Source organism: Plodia interpunctella, chromosome 12 (genome assembly GCF_027563975.2).
Source record: "Plodia interpunctella isolate USDA-ARS_2022_Savannah chromosome 12, ilPloInte3.2, whole genome shotgun sequence".
Taxonomy (NCBI): Eukaryota; Metazoa; Arthropoda; class Insecta; order Lepidoptera; family Pyralidae; genus Plodia; species Plodia interpunctella.
The window spans coordinates 4,234,796-4,257,824 of NC_071305.1; the positions used below are offsets into that span (position 1 = coordinate 4,234,796).

The 23,029-nt window shown below is 32.6% G+C and overlaps 1 protein-coding gene across 4 annotated transcripts in view; it reads right to left on the reverse strand.

Moving 5' to 3' along the window:
* Positions 1 to 23,029, reverse strand: part of LOC128674050 (semaphorin-2A) — a 313,535-nt gene that overhangs the window by 122,338 nt on the left and 168,168 nt on the right. For all 4 annotated transcript variants that reach the window (XM_053752331.1, XM_053752330.1, XM_053752329.1 and 1 more), the window contains one exon: positions 21,136 to 21,267. In XM_053752331.1, the coding sequence (XP_053608306.1) occupies positions 21,136 to 21,238 (103 nt within the window). In that variant the 5' untranslated portion in view covers positions 21,239 to 21,267. The remainder of the gene's footprint in view (positions 1 to 21,135; positions 21,268 to 23,029) is intronic.

The window sequence follows — 23,029 nt, forward strand, 5'->3', positions numbered from 1 at the left end:
ATTCACATGAGGAAGGTATAGACATTATGGTTTTACGCGAGCGAAGCCGGGACGGGTCGCTAGGTATTACCTAATAATACATAAACAGCTTAATTTGCTTTAAATTACTACTTTAGTGTTTGTACTAAATTACTTCTTTAATAAAGTTAGTATTTTAGGTAGATTTTATTGTAGTTCTTATATAAGGAGTGTTTTCAATTACTACGTAGAGGAGATCTATCGTTTACCCTCGAAATGATAATGAGTTTCAGAATTGTCATTTATTTTATTGAATATTTTAAGATCCACTAACTTTGCTAAGAATCACAAAGTACACTGATAGTTTTACTCTCGCATGTTATGTGAAGTAGGCCTTTACGTTTCTGGTTCCACCATTAGTCTGATTAGCTCGGCCGACCCACGCACGCTGATTGTCGGAATCGTCTTTGATTGATTCTTCAAATGGCACAGTTTCCCGACGCACTTTTGTATCGATATGTCGCTCCTATTTCCCCACGAGGCCAATGTTACATGTAGGTATTTTATTGCAATTTGATTATTGGTTATTTTTGTTTTAATCCAAATGTATTCATTTTTTTATATAGGGCGACAGGCTGATGATAAGTGATCACCGCTGCCCAAATAAAGCAAACAATTTGTATTACCAAAATGACGAATATGTACATGCCTATAATGAAATTAGCAATCATAAACTTAACTTACCTTTAGTAAATGCGTTTCAATGTCAATGCAAGGTAAATGTGACCGAGCGAAACGACGTCCCAACAAATATAGGGTGTAGGGGTGGACTTGACAAAAACGAGGAATAAAAGGGAAGGTCGTGACGACCAGAGACCCCGCATAAGACGGCGTCTTGAATAACGATGTCATGTTTATTTGGCTTAAAAAGGGAAGGCACACTTTCTTACCTTACACTATAGAGGCATGTCGCTTGAAAGGCTGTGACAGTGAAGAGGAACCGACGTGAATGTTTAAGAGCGATAACATGACTTGGGTAAACGGTTTTAAATTTACTGCCGAAATACAATATTTGCATGATATTTTTGGGTGCGACGGACGTATGTGAATACTTTACGGTAGACTCGTTTATCGTGGGCGTAAAATCTTCGACGAATATTTATAGGAATGATGTGGGGAAGTTCTATTATGTTTTTGGAGTAAATAGCAGCATTTTTATATATTTAAATCAAAAAATAATAAGTCATGATATATCTTAAATTCGAATTTGAAGACCGTTTTAAATATATTAATTATATTAGTAGTTTGTAGCTTGTGAGAAATAACTATTTAATATAAAAATTGACGTGAAAAAGTGCCTGTGAAGGTCCTATTTCTGAATAAATGATTTGAATTTACATTATTTTCCATTTCACACCATCTTTTACTGATGATAAATAGGTTATTGAACCTTTCTAATTTTCGACCTGCAATCAGTCAAGATAGTCATACAACCTTATTTAATTTAAACCGCTTGGCAACTAACAATAATGAATTCATTACCTACCTTTCCTTTTAAAAAGTAACTTTTCGCTATAAATCTCAACGACAAATTCCGATCCTTTGTCCACAGAGGCGGCCTCAGAATATCACCTTCTGACCCCAGGAAAAGGTAATGTTTAATTTTTGTGAAAAGAACTTCGGCGCTAAATTAGTTTTCGTTCAATCTAAGCTACGTGAGCGGGTTGTATAATTAAATTTTCCCATTTTATCCGGGTCTAGCCGAGATGCGTATCTATATCGATTGAGGTAGTTTTGCTAAATCGAAGTCGGGGCCACAACTCAAAGTGGACCATCAAACTGCAGGAAAAAGGACAAAACAAAATGTATAAAGGAAATTGCTTCCACAAATCCACTCGTATCTCGGACAATAAACGTGGAACGGCCAGGCCGCCCTAATAGTAACGAAATCACGAAACCAAAACTGTCTCCCGTGTCCAACTTACGACGATATCGAGGCTTAAGAATTTTAAACATGGCCAATTACTAATTTTTTCACCCTACCAATAGAAAATATAAAACTGTATATTTTTGTCTTGTTATAAAAATATTTTGTACAAAAATAAAGCATAATGAGCAATTAAAAATGCTACATTATTAATAACGAGTACATTACTGAACTTACAAAGAAATATATAAAATGGAAATGTTACCACTTTATTGCATATTTATAACAACAATCATTAAATATTTTAAGATTGTTGTTATAAATAATGAGAACCTTAGATCAACAAAAAAAGCGATATTTAGCTGTAAATTCTAATATCTTTGTAAAAATAGATTTATTTATGTTTGAGAGTATTTCTTGTAACTGAACTTTTAGGAGATATTGTAATGTATCCTTTATATTGTCGAAAATATTTGTATTAGACATCCTTAACAAACCTTATCAGTATCGTATTCAAGGTTACATGTTTCGTACAACAATATAAACATTAATCTTACTGTATTACCTGGAGCAAGGTTATTTCGAACGAAGTAAAAACAAAAACAGAAAAATATTACTAGGTTTGTGTCTCTGCTGTCGTTAATAATATCACATTTAAGTAATAGTCCATCTCACCAAACATTGTGAGTATGGTTGTTACTTTTTCACGCTCAAACGGCTGGGCCTATGTTTTATGAAATTTAGTTTTGAGGTAGCTGATACCTTGGATAAACACATTATGTACTTTTTATCCCGAAAGTACGCAAATCTCGTAATATATGATCAACCAACAGCGCTTGATAAAGCAGATGACGCTATTGTGCATAAAATTAAAATATATATATATGATTATAAATATAAATAAATAAATATATATAACGATAAACACCGCGGAGTGCAGCTAGTATATTATAAAGAAATTGTGTGGAAAAAATTAGATGTCACAAGTGAAATGAATAAAATATATGTCACTTCTATCAGTATTATCAAATCTTTCTAACATTGGTGGTCGTAAGTGGGAGTTCGGAAAATATCTTGATACGAAGCCAATACACTGCACTGGCAGGAAAAGTGTACAATTGAACGTATAAATGAGCTAGAACGTTATATATTTTCTTTGTCCTCGAATGTACGTTTGTAGTTTTATATTTAAGATCTTACCGTCATGTGCAGAGATTCGGAATTGAGATTTGTGCTGAGTGCATTTAATTAAGTTATACCTATAAAAACCTCAGTTTAGTCAGTCGTCGTAGTATATCTGTGGAGATTAATCATCGTACGGTAAAATAAAGCTGATACCTTGAATTGATAAAAATAAACTCCATTAACTATAAATAAATATATGAAAATGGCTATTAATAATAAATTGAATTGATAGGTACAGAAAATTTGATTTATTGTTTTTGTAAGTAAATATTCTATCTTACTGATCTCGATTATGTATTACATTAAACACTACATTACTGGTATGGCACCAAAATTTTACAACAATATTTCAAATTAATATAAAAGCTTCAATTTATATTTATTTAAAGCAGCTCAAGACTTTGTTAATTGATAAATGTTACTATATGTATGTTAAATGATTTATTTAATGATAGATAAAATCACAAGTTTTGTAATTTATAATTTTAGGAGTTAGTTCGATTTGTAATTTTAGGAGTTAGTATAAAATACTTATTACTATTTTGTTCCTATTTAGTAGATTTAATGCTTCTCATTTATTGATTTTTGCATAATCCATAGTTGGTAAAACATATAGGGTTAGCTTTTTCTTTTAGCACCAATTTGTATTACGCATATTTTTTGCATATATGGGTGGTCCACCCGAGCGAAGCCGGGTCAGGTCGCTAGTGTTATATAAAAATTACGGAATCATTTGCAAAATATTCCCACCTCAATATTCCGGCAGCCGTAATTACATCAGATAATACGAGTATGCTCCTAGTAAGTATATCAGCTCCCTCATTAACATATAAGTGGGCTGCTTTGCCCCAGTCAGGACCCGGTCCCGTGGGAAAACTTTTAAACGACGCCGTAACTGAAATATGATCAAAGATATCCTACTCCTTTAATCCGGAGGTATTTTTAGAATAATTTTCTTCTTCTTCTTACATGCCTTTTCCCTTTATTTTGGTTCGGCCCTCCTCGTACAGTCAACAGCACATCAACCCTAACACATTGAAATCTCGCCTCTATTACCGCGCCATAAAGGTTCATGCGGGGTAACTTGATGTTCTGTTGACTGTATATAAGAGCCGGGACGGTCTTTCCTGCGTTGTCTGGGCGTCCAGCCGAGCCCGTTCCGAAATTTTGATGGTAAAAAAATATTTGACAAATAATTTTTTATGCTCATATTTGTACAAAAAGACAAAAAGGTTTTTCAACCAGAAACTAGGTAAGTATGATGATTATGGTGGAATATGGCAGGAGTCATTTTCAGCTGTGACGCCCAAAAGCCTCACATCACAACCTGTCCAGGCCCACACACGTTGCAACAAGAGACAGAACTAAAACACATTATGGTAACAAAAATAATTATGATAACATATTATGAAACCTACTATAAATTGAGATTGAGAGCAAAATAACCAATCTATTGAAAAATATATGAAAATATTTTCACTTTAAACTTTTAAAACGGTAGTGTTTAAACTTCTTAGTTTGTTTAACAAACACGTTACAAAGAAAAATAATCACATTATAATACTGTAGAAAATTGCCTGTCAAGAGCACTACGCCGTGGTCAAAGGATAAAGAAGGTTGAATTTCAGTAAAAAAAATAACAATCCGGTTTTCTTACGTTCTTACAGTTAATGAATTCTAACTCTTTATGATATTTTATTCAAATCTCTCTTGAGATAAGCTTCCTCGGTTTTGAGTCGAGCCGCGGTAAAAATATTTAGCATTTTAATTATTATTGCCTTGTTTTTCCGACCGCCAAGCAGAGTTGTGTTTTTTAGCTTTTCTTTAATATATTATGTACTATCAATTATAAGGTCTTTGAGTAATTTAATCGTATATCAGTTTACCTCTCCTAATATTTACCTATTCATTTTGTTTAAATGTTTGTCTTCTTGAAAATCAACAATTAGAAGTATTTCAGCGTTTGATCTGTAACAATGCGTGAATTTCTCTTTATAATTGAGTGTATCGAAGTTCGAAATGTATGCAGACATCCAATATAAATCTATTTTAACTTGCGTTTCTATTCAAAGGGAGTTGATACTTAGTTACACGGAAATTGTTACCCAACTTATGGCAACCGTTCAACTTGAACCTCCAAGTTTATGATTAGTCTCACAAATGTTTCAATTCATACTTCGTGTATGCAGAGCATGTAAATAATTATGTATCAATTAAGTAAAGTATGTGTTCTAAATAACAAACTATGGTTTAATACATACTTAGGTAGTTGAATTTTCAATAAACACCTATATACTTTATTCATTCAATTTTGTTTTATGCGTTATCTACTCGATCAATCTTCATGAATACTTATACGATTAGATACTGTTTTCTTGGATAATTCGTGCGAACAATGTTGCGGGCAAAAACTATCTTCATATAAATTTATTTCGTAAAATCAACATTGATTAATTTGCACATACTAAAGTACCTATATTCGAAAAACATCCGATGTGATTTTCAAATATATATTTCTGAACCCGTTTAGAATAAAATATAGAAATACAACGCGTACTTATTCTTGGAGAAATCGAAAATTACTTTGCTATAAAATGCCAAGGTTTTGTTAAATGGGAGAAGTGTCAAAGTTAAATTGAATATTAGAGGGAATGATCTCGCTCTGAACTTTCTCGGCTCGAAGTGAGTAGTTAATCCGATGGCACAATTCAGCTCGCACGAACAATAAATAATATGTAGAATCGACCCTTCGTATTAGAAAATTGTTAAAATAAAACTTAATAGTTTATCATAACTTTTAGAATCTTAATAAACAACATTTATTCAAAAGAGATTTGAATAAATGTTGTTGTAAATTGTGAAATAGATGTTCAATGGAAACTTTTACTTTACTATCTTCGATTACCCAAAATCTATGTTTTTTCCAGATTCATAAATATAACAGTTATCAGGCGCCTGATTATTAATGCAAACGAAAAATTTCACACAAATTGATGATTCGATCATCAATTTTTTCAGTTATTTTGAGATGTTTCTGCATTCTCTTAAATTAACAATCGGTTTAAATCTTCCAAAAAATGTATTGAACAAAATTTATAATTTCAATGTGAACTTTCTTTTGTAGTATTGATTGCGTTACGTGGATCGTCCACATTTTTGTAATCTATTTATATCACGAAATTGACATTATTTTAACGAGATGTACCGAATTTAAATTCTTCTGTGCACACATTAATTTATAGTTAAAGTTATTTGAAACAATTGGCTGTTACCCGCATTGCTTATTCATAGTTTGTCATGACTATTTATGTTCTAAATTACCTAGGTTCGTTAGGAATACAGGGGTTGTACTGTGGATTAGAAACAACTAACTTTTTCTACCACTAGCTTTCAATAATGTGCTATCTTCGCGTGGTATATTTGAAATGATCTATACATATAATACAACTGTAAGTGGGCTATGTCTGTTCATAGGAGATATTACAGAAAAAATATTAGAGGTCTTCGTGGGACTAATAGAAGTAAAAAAAATTTTTGTCTGTATGTAAGTTGATGCGGGTTTTCACAGTTTAGTAACTGTGGCAAAAGCTAGTATTTAAATAAATTGAATTTTCAAATAATTTAAAACGACTTATGCATATTGAAATGGATACGGATCACTGATACCTCCTGTACATAAATCATTCACATAATAATTCAGATAGGTAGCTAAATTGAAAGTGTAACAAATCTAGAAATAAGTTTTATTGGTCATAAAGAACCTGGACCGAATCCCATCGTATATACAATCAGGGGACATTGACAGGAGGACCAGTGGCGGATTTACTAATTTGTTGTCCGTGGGCTCTCTAATTTTCGCCTCCCCTAACCTACACTTTACCTCTGAAAATCGATATCTAGGTAAGTAGTGATTTGTAACACTACTTAATTTTGCATGCAATTAAAATGGCTGATTTGGTAAGAAAAACAATATATTCTCTGGCCTTCTATATATTGAACGTAAATAAAGATATTTGATCAATATTAATTTAGAAATTATTTATACTTCTTTCTGTAATGAAACTGCAACTTCATACACTATAATCGTGATTACATGTGCTTTTTCCCGTTAACAGAATGATTCTGAACTATTTCGTATTCAAAATTTGCTGTCGTAACCTTCAGCCGTAAATTATGCTGCAAATACATGCTGGTAAATTTTGCTGTTATTACCGCTGATAATGAACTAGTGGTTCGAAATTGATGGCCCCCTAAAATCTGTCGCCCTAAACTTCTGCACCCAGGCTGCTGGTAATGCACCACTGAGGGAGAATGTTACCTGAGCTAAGAATGGGCTTAGCAATGCATGAAAAGGACCCAAAGTTAATCAAAGTGGGACACCCTAAGGTACCTTAAGGTGGAAATGTAGACATGAAACATTTATATGAGTTTAGTAAATCAGTAACAACTATGACAAGATCTGAAGAGTTGAAAAGAATTGTCTTCATCTTTCATTTAGTTTTAATCAATAAATAACGAAATATAATGAAAATTGGTATAATGAATATTTTAAAATTTTTATAAGTAAACTCAACTTTTAAATAATAATATTAAAAGCCTTTATATTAATACCCACATTGTCTACAATAATATTATCAGCTTTTGTTTTATACAATTTCTATACAAGCATTAAGCAGAGTGAGTTTTCATGAAAAAGTTAGTTCTAATCTATTTCTATTTTGAAAGTTTCATAAACACAATCATCTAAATGGTGTATTGTTATAATGCAAGTCAGTCAAAGGCACATCAAGCTATACGAATTCATGGCAAACTCGCCCATATTACCGTGTCTTAAAGAGCATTTTAACATGCGGTCGGCTGTTGCTATTTAGATTTTCATAATATAATATGGTATGTCAGTGAATTGAAAATAAAATCACAGCAGTTGCAAGTTGAAGTTTTTTTGTAAAACTTTTATTTTTGACACACTTTTTTAATGTCATAAAGGAAATATTTTTCTTTGGGACCCGTTTAGTTCATATTTTATCACTATAAAATATTGACATGCAAATTAAAACCACGTGGAAAATTTCAAAAGGCAAGTGGAAATAAGCAAACAAGATGGAACTAAAATTAAAACTAAAGGTTGTAAAAAAATCAGATTAACACTTCGATCTTTGATACGATTATTCCCGTGACTCGATTTGAAGTTTTAATTAAATGTCAGATGAAACCTTAGGGCGTAGTAGTATTAAATGATCGAGATGTTTGTAATTCCGCTCACGTTCAATTAGGGTCGCGAGTCACAGGGATCACTCTCCCGCTTGACCACTTGGTAATGTTTACGTGTATCAAGACGAGAAATAGATGACAAAACTTCAACTCTCAAACTATAGCTGGTTGATTGGAAGCGATCCTTTCATAGGATAAGGCCGCGATTGTATGCTTACCTTCACTACTACTACTACTTATGTACTTTTAACATGTGTTCTTTGTAATTTAATATCACAAACATGTACGGCATTGTACGGTCAGTATATCAACCGAGCGGCGAGAATATCGCATATTAGCCGTGGTAGTCCTGTGGTTGAGATTTGCCTGTAAACCAAGAGCACTGTGATAATAACATGTTTCGTTCTTATCACAGTGAGAGCACTGTGGAATTAACATTATTTGGAATTAGATAAATACCGAGAGCGGTATTTAGCTAATTCCAAATAAATCTGTATTCCGGAGACGAAAAACATAAGAATCTTGTAATGAATATTAGCAAACTATTCCGTCTACTAGTGTGTATTACAATGTGTCGCTAGATGTCAGTAGTCGACGTTCCGTGAACTTCATAGAACAAATACTCTGCAAACATAATGAGTAACAATTACAGCACAAAGCCTATAAAAATATATATTGGATTAACAGTTAAATTGATTTGTTGGTTATTCAAAAAATACGGGAAGAAATTAATGCAAGCGAAGTAAATAAATTTTTTAAAGTAAATTTTTTTTGGAATAAAATGTTATTTACAAATATATTTTCTTCACGAAATACCGACTAACATGGAGTTCCTGCTTCACAGTAAACCCTGTAAAGTATTGGCAGCGTAAAAGAAGGTAACAAGGATTCGGGATAAGGCCAAATTCAAAGTGACAGGATTACCTTAGCATCTTCAGTGGGTTATATGGAGAATACTTTCTTATTTCCTATCTTTCAGTCTTTGAGAAACAAATATTACATTGTATCTAGTGTAGTAATTTATTGAAACTATGTATTTTGATTGGATATCGGTGTAGAATTTGCTCTAGATTGAATCGTGTTTTATATCTCTCTCTCATCTGAGCGTTGTTTCCAGTTTCTTCCCCAGCCGTTGAGCTTGTTTTATAAATATATGATGATTTCGTTTTATCAATATAGGTACATTATGAAGTGTTAATAAATAGTATAACATGGCCACATTAACTCTAGATCTCACTGGAATGTAAAGATTCAGATACATGTAAAATACAAACTAATATCAATATTTTTTATTGCCAGCCAAATGAGAGAAATATACCAAAAAATTAAACATTAAACCCGCAAGGCGGACTTATCGCTAAAGCAATCTTTCCATTTAACCTTATATTGAAAGGAGAAATAAAACAAAGAAGAAAAAAGTGTTGGTTCAATAAAACAATAAATTATGTACCATAATTATTACAGTTTCTTATTTTGCACACCATACCAGGATTTCCAGGATCAACGCCGTTCGGTCTAAAGTATGACCATGGCATAGGCATGTGTTCAGATTTAAGCCACAATTTTTTATCCAGCAAAAAATATTATAAAACCTGTCATATAAGTCTACGTTTGATAAGCACACCAAATACATATCCTTAGAAATAAATATTATACAAGGCATCTACAAGGTTTTCAAAAGTTCAATGCTCCCTTTCAACCGAAATCCTACAGATGGGGCGGATTTAGCTCATAATCATTTTTGAAATCTTAACTTCGTCACCTACATTGAGATCTAACATCAAAGCTGCATTTACAACCTTTTGGAAAACTCATTACAAGACGCTAAATAAGACGTCATAAACCAACCTTCCTTCAGAGCCCATTAGGCCAAATGATATTTTGTCTCCATTCTAGGGTCGTTTACATGGGGCGCGCGGGCCTCACAGCAAACACGACCCGAATTTAATCTGTGCCCTGCTTTATTTCTGAGCCAATGATACAGAATAAGCAATAGCATAAACAGAAGGCACATTCTCACTGCTTGCTTAAGTTACTTAATTCGAATAATTCGTGTAGTTGTTATTACGTACTTTTAGGTCTGGCTGTTTTGTGTGCGTTTAGCTTTGTAACTTGTGTATTAATAACTAATATATTGTTTTTTAATAACTTTAACCATACAATGATATAAATCATAGTCTGTCTGTCACGCTTTAATTGCGAGACCGCTGAGCTGATTTTAATAAAACTTGGAATAGATACAGTTGTTGACTCAAGGTCAATCTCTGGCGTACTTATTTTTGGGCAAGGCTGCAGGGAACAGCTAGTTATTTAAGAATAATTTGTGTTTTTAAAATTAGTTTCACAAATTGTATTTTGTGCTATTGTATAATAATTTATAGAATTTATAATTCAACGATTATAATAAATAAGTTTTATATAAAATATACAGTGTGGTCAGCGTTTATATTATATTTATATTATATAAATAGGAACTGTGTCGAAAATACCCCATGTGGGATCAAGCGGCCAACACACCTAAATTCTATACATTTATTTCCGAGCCAATGAGAAGAAAACTTTATTTTGTGCGTAAACAAGGATAATCGACTCCTTTTTCCACGCAGACGGTTCTGTTCCGGTTGATATTGAAAGGGCAGGTCGTGCCGCCTAGAATATATTAGGAGCTGCGACCCTCGGACTGCCGCAAATCGTATAAATTGCCGATGGACACACTATTGACTTACGTGGTCGTAATTATTTGACGACCTCGGTGGCGCAGTGGTAAGATTCTTACCACTGAACCGAGAGGTCCCGGGTTCGAACCCCGGTCGGGTCATGATGGAAAATGATCTTTTTCTGATTGGCCCGGGTCTTGGATGTTTATCTATATATGTATTTATTATAAAATATAGTATCGTTGAGTTAGTATCCCATAACACAAGTCTCGAACTTACTTTGGGGCTAACTCAATCTGTGTGATTTGTCCTAATATATTAAAAAAAAAAAAATATTACGTAATACAATTGTAATATTCGTTTGGCATTCTGCTGGGATACGAATATTGGGGATGCCAAAACTAGGTTAGGAGGTCTTTGTGTACGAAAAGAATGAGAGTGTGTTTGAACCATTAATTAAATACATCTCTTGTCTGAAGTAATAAAAAAGTCTTAAGTATATTTTAGTGTTTGAAAAATTCATGAAATAAATCTCTTGTTTGAAGCAAAAACAACTAACAGCTGCCAATTCATGATGCATATATATTTTCCTAAGAACGAAAACACGCAGCGTATGTTTTCGGCACTCGAAGTGTCCTATATGTATTTAAAAAATATATATTCTTCATAGGATAATTTTGTGAAATGTAGTACCAGTCATAATAAAAAATATTATATATTTATACAGCATAAATATTATGTTATCATCATATCAGGTATCCTAATTACGAAAACAAATAACTTTATGCCAAGTAGCGTACTAAGTCTTCCTAAAAGATGATAATATTAGGAGAATCAACGGGAAAATATCATATTTCCCACATTCGATACGATACGAACCACCAGTAATATTGAGCAAATTGTTTTGAGGATAATAATAATCATATAATTATGATAATAATATATATCTAAACTAGAATTTGCTGTGGTTTCGCCCGCGACAATTTCTCATGGGAATAGTTTTTTCAGGATGATAACTAGCCTACGTCCTTCTTCGTACTCCATATTTGTCATTTTTATTTGAGTATATGAAGTGATAAATAAGAAGCAACATCGGCTACAAACGTCTGCTTCAAAATGCAAGAGTTCCATGTTTCCACCTGTATAGACCTTGTAAAAAACGTTTTATTATTTATAAATACTATTTACTAAACCATTCTACGAAAATTTATTCAATATTTAATGTATTCAAAATTTAACTTCATGTCATATTACCCGAATTAAGAGAAAATGTTGAAAATTTATAAAAGCCCCTATTAGCAAGTTATTACGCTATAGTCAAAGATTTTTCGCTATCCCACACGGAATTTCGCTTGACAATTATATTATTTCTTCGCCAGGAGTTGTTACAGATATTACGGATTTTCTCCGTTACTATACTTCTTAATGTTTAATTTTTGTTGGTTCCGATTAGTTCTATGTTGATTACAGATATAAAAAACATATAAAGATTATTAAGAAAAGATTCATTGGTTAAAACGTGTTCGCAAGAAACCAATCCATATCCAATGTGGCAGATAAAAGTATTATGTCCTGGTCATTTAATATTGCATTATAATAATTATAAAGATTTTTCAAATTTTATGTATCCGTAATGAACTTTCAATTCGAATTCATTTGTGTATTTTTGAAGTTTTTCATTAAAACCTTTGTTAAAAACTCATGAAACAATGCCATTACCTGATAAATATGATACTTATTTATAATTTGAAAATTTGAGCATATTATGAATGATAATATAATTATAACATGATCCCAGTAAAGTTGATATGGAAATTCACTGAAATTAAATTAACAAAATTAATATTAAAGTAATAAATGTAAGCAAAATTAATTCGATTAAAAAATACATTGGCATAATATGTTAATGCTTTCAATATCTATGCCTTGGGTATAGGAAGTTTTGGCATGTATTCAACAGTCGTCAAACATTTCCATTTTTTCAGAAATGAATGCTTTATCATCTAAAAATAACTTTAATACAGACTAAAGGGTAAGTTTCAAGTCAACTTTGACTTTAACATGCGCACAGCCTACTGTTAGACAAAATGGCGTACTTTGCATAATATATTTAGTTAGATACTATCCAATGACCGACCATCGTGAAACAGTGGTTTAACTTCCACTATCGGTAACAGCATGAATTACTGCGTACATATTTCTATATGTCGTTGGCGTATTATACCAATATGTTTTGTCTGGTAAATAAAGCTTTAAATAAATAAATAAAGCTGTATCGACAATTGGTACGATAATATAAATAGGCCCGAGAAAATCGACTCCGTAACGCGATCGGAGAACCTGTTTGCATATTGATATTTTAACGTTATGTGCGATATTATGTCTATGTATCACATCACGACTTAAGTATCGATATAAAATACTGAAAGTATGGAATACAAGCATCATTCCATATTAACCATTTTATTTAACGGTTAGATTCAGCCAACTGTGGCCAAAAGAATGTAAAAATATGCATTTGATATTTGCCAAAAATGTAGTATCATTAAATGCTCATATACATACATCTTGTCGTAGTTGCGATATATGTGACCAAAACTTGCTACAACGAATTATTGCTATCTCTTATATTTGCTATGAAAACGAAAGGGTACACGACGAGTATGTATGGTGCACCCTATTGTGACAAGCTTTGTGATAAATATGTGCAGCAGAAATGTATTAGCAGATTGAATTTATTAATTCGATAGAAATCCATTTCTTTAGGGTGGCAAACGTTGTTTTCCTAAGAAAACTTATAGATTGTTATAGACCAGCTGTATTGATGAGTTGGCAAAATGTATTCATTGTGAAATTAGTAAGCATTAGCATCCTTTAAACGCTTTTTTCCCATACGCTCGCTGCTTTGTAATATCGAGGCAGTTTCATGTGATCCGTTTGAGACGCTTTATTGAATATCGGAAACGTATTTGGGGTTGAAATGAGATCTTTCTCCATTGTTCCTGGCGGCCTCTTGATCTCTTGGTTTTGAAGTTTGACATTTAATTTCTTTTGTTTGGCCCTGAGATTTGAGTGTATATTGACTTCGTGCTTCCTTCACCTGTTTATAATATTTAAAAGTGTCACCGAAACGTTTTCTTTACATTAAATGTTAATATTTTCTCTCGTACCATTTTATCCTAATCTTAAAGACTCATCCGGTATTTTATAATGCAAATTTGGATGGTCTGCAATGAAGTACGTGGGTAGATGATTGTTATAATGAAAGTCGCAGGTTGTGTCATGGTGGTTGCCATGGACGAGAGAGGCACAAGGAAGTCTAGGCTCAAGACTGTATGCCACTCTCGAATGATAATCACCCATTTTAAGCAGTGAGCGGAAAGGGCTGAAGTGATGATAACTACTTGTAATAAATATTTTTGTTTATTTATTAAAACTTTATTTACCAAAATATACAGGCTAAAAATATGTTCTACCAGTCAACCTATTTCTCATATTTTGCACAATAAAAATCAGGAGAAAAGCAAAAATAAGGCATATACAAAGAAAAACGTAGTTAGTTAATAGCATTTAAAGCCATTCTCATTACATAAATAACAGAGCTTTTCTCATTACCACAATGCAATGTCGTAAGTGAAGATGTTTTTAGGTATTTGTTACAAATAATAAAATAACACGTAGCCTTTGGGCCAACGTTAATCACAGTTGGTTGGATCCCGTGGGATCCGTCGCTTTTTAGGGTTCATTCGGCTGAGTATTATGAAACATATTTTATACTAATAGAAAACCTTGAATAAATTGTTACGGTTAACACGCCAGTTTATAAAGTGGTATAATTATTAAGAGACTTTCAAATATATTGTGTTAACAAAATGTGTTTTTTAAATTACATACGTCTGTTAAATCATTGCCTATGTAATGAAACAAGAAAAATTAACTTTGGAGCTAACTCAATCTGTGTGATATCTCAATTCAAATTAATTTTCTTTTCTTCAAATAAAATGATATAAGATTATAACATTTATTTAATCAACATTTATTTATTTAATAATTTACAATTGAGCGAGTGATTATTCCTACGCGATATATCAATTTATTCTCTCTGCACATATCCATTTAGTAGCTTTAATATCGCAGCGCACAGACATAATAAAGATTTTTCTAAGACACGTTTAACATTTATCTGATTCGTGGAAAACAGATAAGACATAAATGGTACTGCGAACACGTGCCGACTCACCCTTGGCAGGTTTTCTGCCCATTTTCCCTCCATTTCCTCGTAGACTCGTGTTTCCTATGAGGATTTTTATCGCAGTAACACTGACACACGATTAAATTAGGCAATGTATTTCTGTGATTTTTTTTTTATTGAGAGAAATATGATATAGAAGTTATCTGGCTTATATTATTTGGTGAGACTAGTAAGTGAGTAGAAATGAGTGTATAATCACTCTTATACTAATCGATAACTGGAAAATTACCTACGATACAGATACGGACGCTTCTCGTTTGCATAATAAATGCTGTCGACTGTTGTTTTAACCATTTCAAATAATGGCAAACTAATACGGTTATGATAATGATTAATTTTGAAACAAACATTTTACTGCTGGTACCTATAAATTTTTTTTTTGGATTGTCATTATTTTTTAAAACTATGAGATATTAAACCACAGACTTGAAAAATGTTAATCGCTAATTTTTACTAAATAGTCTCTCTTATAAGATTAAAGAAATTAACAAAAAACCTAAGTAAACCAAATGATTGAGAGATATTTGTGTCGGTTCCCAGGTAAAGGTTATTGACGATTTTCAGTTACGCACATTTATGTAATATGCTACTCAAAAACTACATATTCAGATTTTAAAAAAAGACAAAAAACAACCGTCCATATCCGTGGTTAACAATTAATTACATTTCATGGTCGACAGCCGTTGAAAACTTTGCTCTACTCGCACTAAAACCTACAAATTTTCAGCAAATCGAGTGTATTGCTGCAATTTTGTGCATGTCAGTCATCAATCGGGAACGAGAGCGGCATTTGTTTTATGTAGCAGTGTGCAGGGGAAAGTAGAAGGGGGGTAACTCTCGGCAAACAGACAGAGTGTTTCTAAACAACCACTATTTTGAGATATGGAATACGACGTGTTTAAGTTTATTTATCTTTTAATGTACAAAAGAAAATATAATTAGGTACTTAGGTTAGGCTTGCACGTGGTTACGGTTCATGACCGAATATTTTCTCAGTTTATTTCCAAAAAGACTGGTTTTTATGGAAAAACTATTGCGGAATACATTTTGTTGTCAAAATATACCACCATATGGGACATCCATATCAGCGTGCATTTTATATAACGAAGTTGTGTTGTAAACGTCCATAGGCTTCGGTGACCATTTTCCACCATGTGGGCCGGATGCCTATTTATTACTTAAAAATTTGTCGTCACAAATTATAAATGTTCAACTGAAACGTTTCTAAACTAGCAAATCTTGAATCGAACATTGTTGTTTTCATCTCCGCAAGCCAAATTAGTTTCGGGACAGAAGTGAAGTGTGGCCGTATCTTTTATGTGAACAATATCAAGTCTAAACAATGTAACCAAAACGCGAAGGCGAAGCATGAAATTACTCAGAACAGTACAAACGCAATTAAATAGAGCCGTTAAACTCGGGCGTCGTAAATGTTAAGGGCGCCAATCCATTGATACAAAATCATAAAACCACATAATCTACAAAATTTACGCCATCAAATCTAAATTCGGCTGTCACTTTTTAACAGAAGAGACAGCCGAATTTATTAGTATTAGGTACTTCATGTTTACAGTTTTACTTCATATTTAGAAAAAAAAATAGGAAAAGTTTAGGTCTTTCCTTATTAGGACGGAGGTAAATTTTTAAAATAATACTTAATATATGAATATTTAACTTATTAAGTCAATAAAAATCTGCAATATTTTTTTCTTAGATATCATTTCCTAACATGTAAAAATATAATTGTTTAAAACCTCAGTTAATTAATACTCCTTTGTTTTTAGAGAAACCTCAGAATGGAATAAAAATAACTCAAAATATACGCTTATATAGTACCTATTTTATACTAAGTTCTTAAGCTAGTTCAGATATCATAATCCATTCGAGAATTGATAAAAAAATTGACGCATTAATCACATTTTTTATTCTAAGTAAATCTTTTAGAAAATAATTTGAGAGTTTATTGAAAACCGTTTATCTCTCATATCGCGGCAGTGGAGTAGTAGTCTAACCCGAGGCGTCGTAAATGCTAAGTAAAACTCCTCAGAATCTTTGTTAGATTTACGTTTTGTTTGAATGGAAATTATTTGGGATGTTGCTGCTAAGTAATGAGATGTGAATGAACGTTTGGATTTGTTTGTCAGCTGTTTAATATTCACAAAATTAGATTGCTGTATTTTTAATTCATTTGTTCTGTTGTTACTAAGGATTTAATAGGAAACTAGTAAACTAATTATAGCTAGCAACATATCTAAAGTTGTCAGTTGCCATTAGAACGGTCAATTTGATGAAGAAGAAGCAGAAGTAAACTAGTTGGATCAACACAACGAGCATTTTCAAAAAAGCTGAATTAAAGTGAAGTTTCACTTCTTTCTTTTACAACACACATTCGTATTCAGATGATCAAATATACAAACATGTCAGCAACAATTTGACTTAAACTGTGTTAGTAAATAAAATATTAGCGCGAGTCACCGCACAAACTGTTTGAGAGCACCAACCACAATCTTTAGTATGTTGTCAAACATTGAAACCACTGCTATCGAGATATTGTAGCTGCTGTCCCGCAGTCTGTTTAGCAAGAGAGCGTTAAAAATCTAAAATTTGCATAAGCCAAAATCTCTTGTGCTTGGGGTTCGCTTAAAAAAACAATGTAAAATTTTCGTAACGTAAAAGCCAAATCTATTTGGGTACAAAACGAATCCTATAATGCCGTGTTCAGCGCTAATAATATATTATGCTCTTTTATTTTAGTTTTCTTTCACGGATATACTGAATGAAATCGTATAGAATCCGTATAAATAAGTAGCAACTTTGTACTTAGTTTCTTAAGTAACTTTTATATTTACACTGCTAAGTAAAGTAAGCATATAACTAAATATATTTTTACAGTACAAGCAGGTACTTTTAATAGCCGCGATAATAAACGATTAAATAATAATGCCAAAAAAGATGTAAGACAAAAAAATCGGCAACATTTCCACTTTGGATTCGTCGTAATTTTACCGTTAACATTATGAGTGGAATAAAATAATACTTATGAGAAAGAAATTTATTTTTTATTTTGTAATATTTTTTTTTCAAGAAAATTATGTAAATAACGCCTGGTTACTTTTACTAACGTTAACTTTTGCTGTACGTGGTGACAGTACTTTTTCAAATAAAACAAAATAACACTACTACTGTTACAAATAAATGTTAAAAACAAATAAAACTTTGATTACCAATCAGGCTTAACCAAATCAAATCAACCTGTATGTTCGCGTGCGGTTCGGGACCAACACAATCCGTCCTCGCCAGAATCGTCGAACAGAGTCGACGTACACCAACACAAATTAACGTTAGAAAAGAAAAGATTATATTGGTATTTAATAAAATAGTTGGAAATCATGATCACCAATAACTTTGTAAAATCTGCAGTAAATAGACTTTCCTAAAATCATTGATATATCGCCGTTATTACCATATAATATAGGGTCAGGGGTAAATTGATATGCGTACTACATTTCCAATCTGCGTTGCAGCACATTCTATGTATCTCTTTCGGTCCCATATTATCTAGAATGAATATTTATTTTTTAAGAACGCGGGATAGATATGCAGACTGTTCGAATTTCAAAGAATTTGTACATCACTCTTAAAACTTTGAAATAATCTTAAAATACATTCCATTTTTGAAATGTCGACAACCTATAATTAGCTCATGCGCTTAGTTGGTAACTAAGCGCATGAGCTGATTATAGGATGTTCATCTGTAGTTTAAAATATAAAGATAGGCAACATTTGAAAAGTTTTCTTCATGGGCTGTTCTTCTGTAGTTTTCTACAATTTGTGGTAGGTAGGAACGACCATTCGTCACCGACATGTTAACCATCTATAGTTTTAATTGGCTGTCGTAGGTCTTCAGCCTACGGCCAGACACGGCGCGGTGCAAGTTTGCACACGAAATGAATGAAACGGGATTGAGATATTCCATTTTCGAAATTCATTTTCATGAAATAAATTGTCTCATAAATACGACTGTACAGGCGAACGTGTTAAATAAAGATAATGCCGAGAATTAATGAAATAAGTAATCAAACATAATACCTATTATTTAATTTTCGAATTTAAATTTTAAATAAAGAAATGATCTAGTTGTGAACTATTCGAATGATTATATAGGTAAATGACGAATCATTCAGTTCAGTACTTTGAAATATTTTTAAGAATACACACGAGCTCTTGGACTATCTATAGTCCTTGTTTGAATTGTGAGTATTTGATTCGATTCGTTTCGCAGACTAGACGGGAGCATCGTATTCTCAACAGCTAACTCAAGTGCCCATAAAGTTAATGTTAGTATACTTTATGGGCATTTTTTCTCTCCTTGCTAAATAATTACTAGAAATTGCAGAGGAATGCACCCGCGTGTTTTATTATGCCGACGGCGAGCTCTTAATTGTGCTCAGTTCGTGACTTGTGTTGTAATTTTTTTAATCGTCCACCTTATTTATTCGCCTTATTTGATTTAATCAAATGCATAGTTAGGTATATATGTTGCATTAAGAAAAATAAAACACATCATACTCTGAGGAAGGAACGCATTGCCCAGCAGTAGGACACAAATTTAGACTACAAAAAAAAAAGAAAAAATGATGACTTTTTTAAAGAAAAAAATCTAAAAATCTGTCATCGGCAGACATGGAATAATGGACTGCGACTCTCAAGTTTTAATTATTGCCGCGATTCACTGTCGGCGGAACCCAACAACGAGGAACAATTCGAAATCCATTCAATTATTCAAACTTTTAATTAATATTAATAGGAGCTCTCACTTTCAAAAGAAAGAATACTGGCTGGAGATAAAAACTCCTTAGAAATCAGCATTACGCGCAGCTGCGGACTGTAAATTAATGAGAAAACAATAAAGCGGCTGAACGACTGAAAACAGATGGAGACGAGACATTGCGCTTCTACTAGTAGTCACCTGTGGTATTATCAGCGTGAAATAGTTAGCTTTAAAACTGCCTTTTAATAGCCTACAACGTAGTCCAACCGCTAACATACTAGAGTTTCACTTGATTCATTTCATGATATTAATACTTTAGTAACATTAAACATTATTATCGGTGCTGAACATTTTTTGTCTTTTTTTTTACAATTCGGTGAATAAAAAGCAAAAAATATAAATCTTAATTCGCTGTAATTAATTTAGGATTAATATAGGACTTACTATTTCTTATCTAATAATCAAGACAATTGTGAAATTCTATTTGATGTAATAGGCATATCATTAACGCCTCATAAAACGTTACGGGAGAAGAAGCGCAAACAAAAATTAATTCCGAATGGTTATTAGTGCCCGAACAAAAGTGCTTCGGTGTGAGTGAGCGTAATAAACGTCACGACAAGAGAGATAGGAAATTAAACGAAACTAAAGCGAAGTCGGCCAACATCTGGGGTATTGGGGGAGCGTTCCAACTCCAAGTGTAAAAAAACCAAATTAAGTTCGGCGCCCGATTCTGTTTACTCTCTGTGAGCGACAGGTTAAAAGAGTACCTCTTTTGTTCTTGACTTGCGCTTCTATTTTTCATTTGTTAATCACTGGCAGGCCTGGTTTTTTTAAGTTTCATTTTTTGAAAATCGAACCAGTAAAAACTGCCAGTGTGAAAGGGGCTAAATGAAAAATTATAAATGCAGCTGTACTTAGTAGAATATTGGGTTCTCCTAAATGAAAAAAAAAAGAAATCTGTATCGAAGCTTGATGGTTAAAAAAAAATGTTTTGTTTGTCTTTACAAATCTACAAAAGAGTTCTTCGTCAGATGTCGGCAACGCCAATGTTACCACTTTCGATCAGGTACACCGTATGTCTGTTTAACTATTACTATAAAACAATTATTATCTACATAAAATTCTAAATAATAGCCGTTAAATTTCAATGGCAAGTAACATTAAGACTAACCTTTAGGTAGTGGTTCTATGACCACTTTGATGGCACCGACTGCTGCTAGCCCCGAGATTATCCACAAGAGAGCCATAGTACTTCTGACGAACGTCACTTCCATGACTGCCTCTTCATTGCATGCACATGTTCCTGGAACAAGATGTTTTTATTATAAGCTTTTATTTAACTTGCAATTTATGTAATGTTAGACGAGAAATCACAAGAATACATTATATTAGATGTCCCATCTCTATCGAGCAGTAACAACACTAATACCGCGCTGTGATTGGTTGAAGGCACGTGGCTGACATTGGAGTTGTCATTTAAGAATCAAGATCAGACATTAACATTATATTGCTGATACTATTAATTTAGATTTATTATTTGATTCTGTATTATATCCAAGTTTATGGGTAGATATCATAGATATAGATAAAGCCCCAGTTTAATTTATAACTCCTTAGTATAGTATGTATTGTTTATTCGTGTAGTAATCTTGTAAACTCGATTTTTAAGCATTCGTCTTCTACTGATTGAATTTTTTCCGAAATCTTCTACAGACGTTTAGTTTGGAAGATACGGCATTATTAAGCGATATGATAGTGCACCCAGAAACGGCTACCTATGAGGGAACTCCTCAACAATTTACTGCACGGACAAGATTTTTTGTCACGCATTGAATGTTATCAGATCTTAAAGATATCTCTTGACAACAATATGCTTGTATAAAAAAATATAATTTTTGTAAATAAACTATTAAATATTTTTTTCATAAATGAAAACATAAGTCACATTAAATAAACTTGGTAAACAAACTGTGATCCTTAAAGTTCTGATGCTCGACTTAAATTCTCAAAAATAAGGTCATGGAAATTGATCTCCCACGGAAGCTATACAATGTACAACTGATGTTTTATTGACGAGATCCAATATAACTCTTAAATCCGATCCTTCAACTTTTGGCGGAGTGAGTTCTTCTAATATTTCCAGTCTTTGCATTTATGAATAATAACTGGAAAAAGTTTAATTCACAAATACGCTTCTATCTGTCGAATTGGGAAGATGACGCGCCAAAGTAGAGCTTTTTTTCCGTATCTTCCGAACTCTGCGTTATTTTCGACGACAAACTTTTGCAGATGGATTAAGAATGTTATTCAGATACTTTGTTTTATTTTTCCGACTAAGTAAATTAAGTTTTAGACTTCCGAGACTTCCTAGTCTCAGAAGTCTAAAACTAAATTTACTAAAGAGGACTTTAGCTTTAAAATTCTAAAATAGAGTTTTTTCATTGTATTGCAGAGCTATGTATATTAAAATTTGATATAATATTATGACATACATTTCTGTATAATTTAAACAACTATATGTTTTTTCGACAAATACTTTGTTAAATTTGCGTGATTATTTTTTTGCGATAATATCACGTTTTCATCCCATACGGAGCAGACAGGGTCAGAACTTGGAAGACTCAAATAGGCCGTTTAGAATTCAATGACATTCAAAATCACTAATTTGAATCATAATTAATTCCACCAATAAGGTATTATTACAACAAAGTTTATGCATATGGACTATCACTACTCATGTAATTATACATGTACTTACATACATACTTTGATATGTTTGTTTGTTTGTCCAAAAGTAACATTAATGTATAATAGAAATGTAGTGAAATAGGCAAACTTGCAGCCATGTTACCGCTGGTAATAATAGATGGCCGTTTGTAATTGTGCCGGGTAAGCTGCAGTAATTGCATGTGCATCATTAGTGCAATGCAGCAGAGGGAGATTAAGCGATCGGATCTCCCTTTCTTGTGGAGTGATGTAGGTGATAATTGTTTTTGGTACACAGGTACAAATAATTATCTGTCATAGTTGAAGCACAATTACAAAGTGTTTTCTTGCGTATGAAC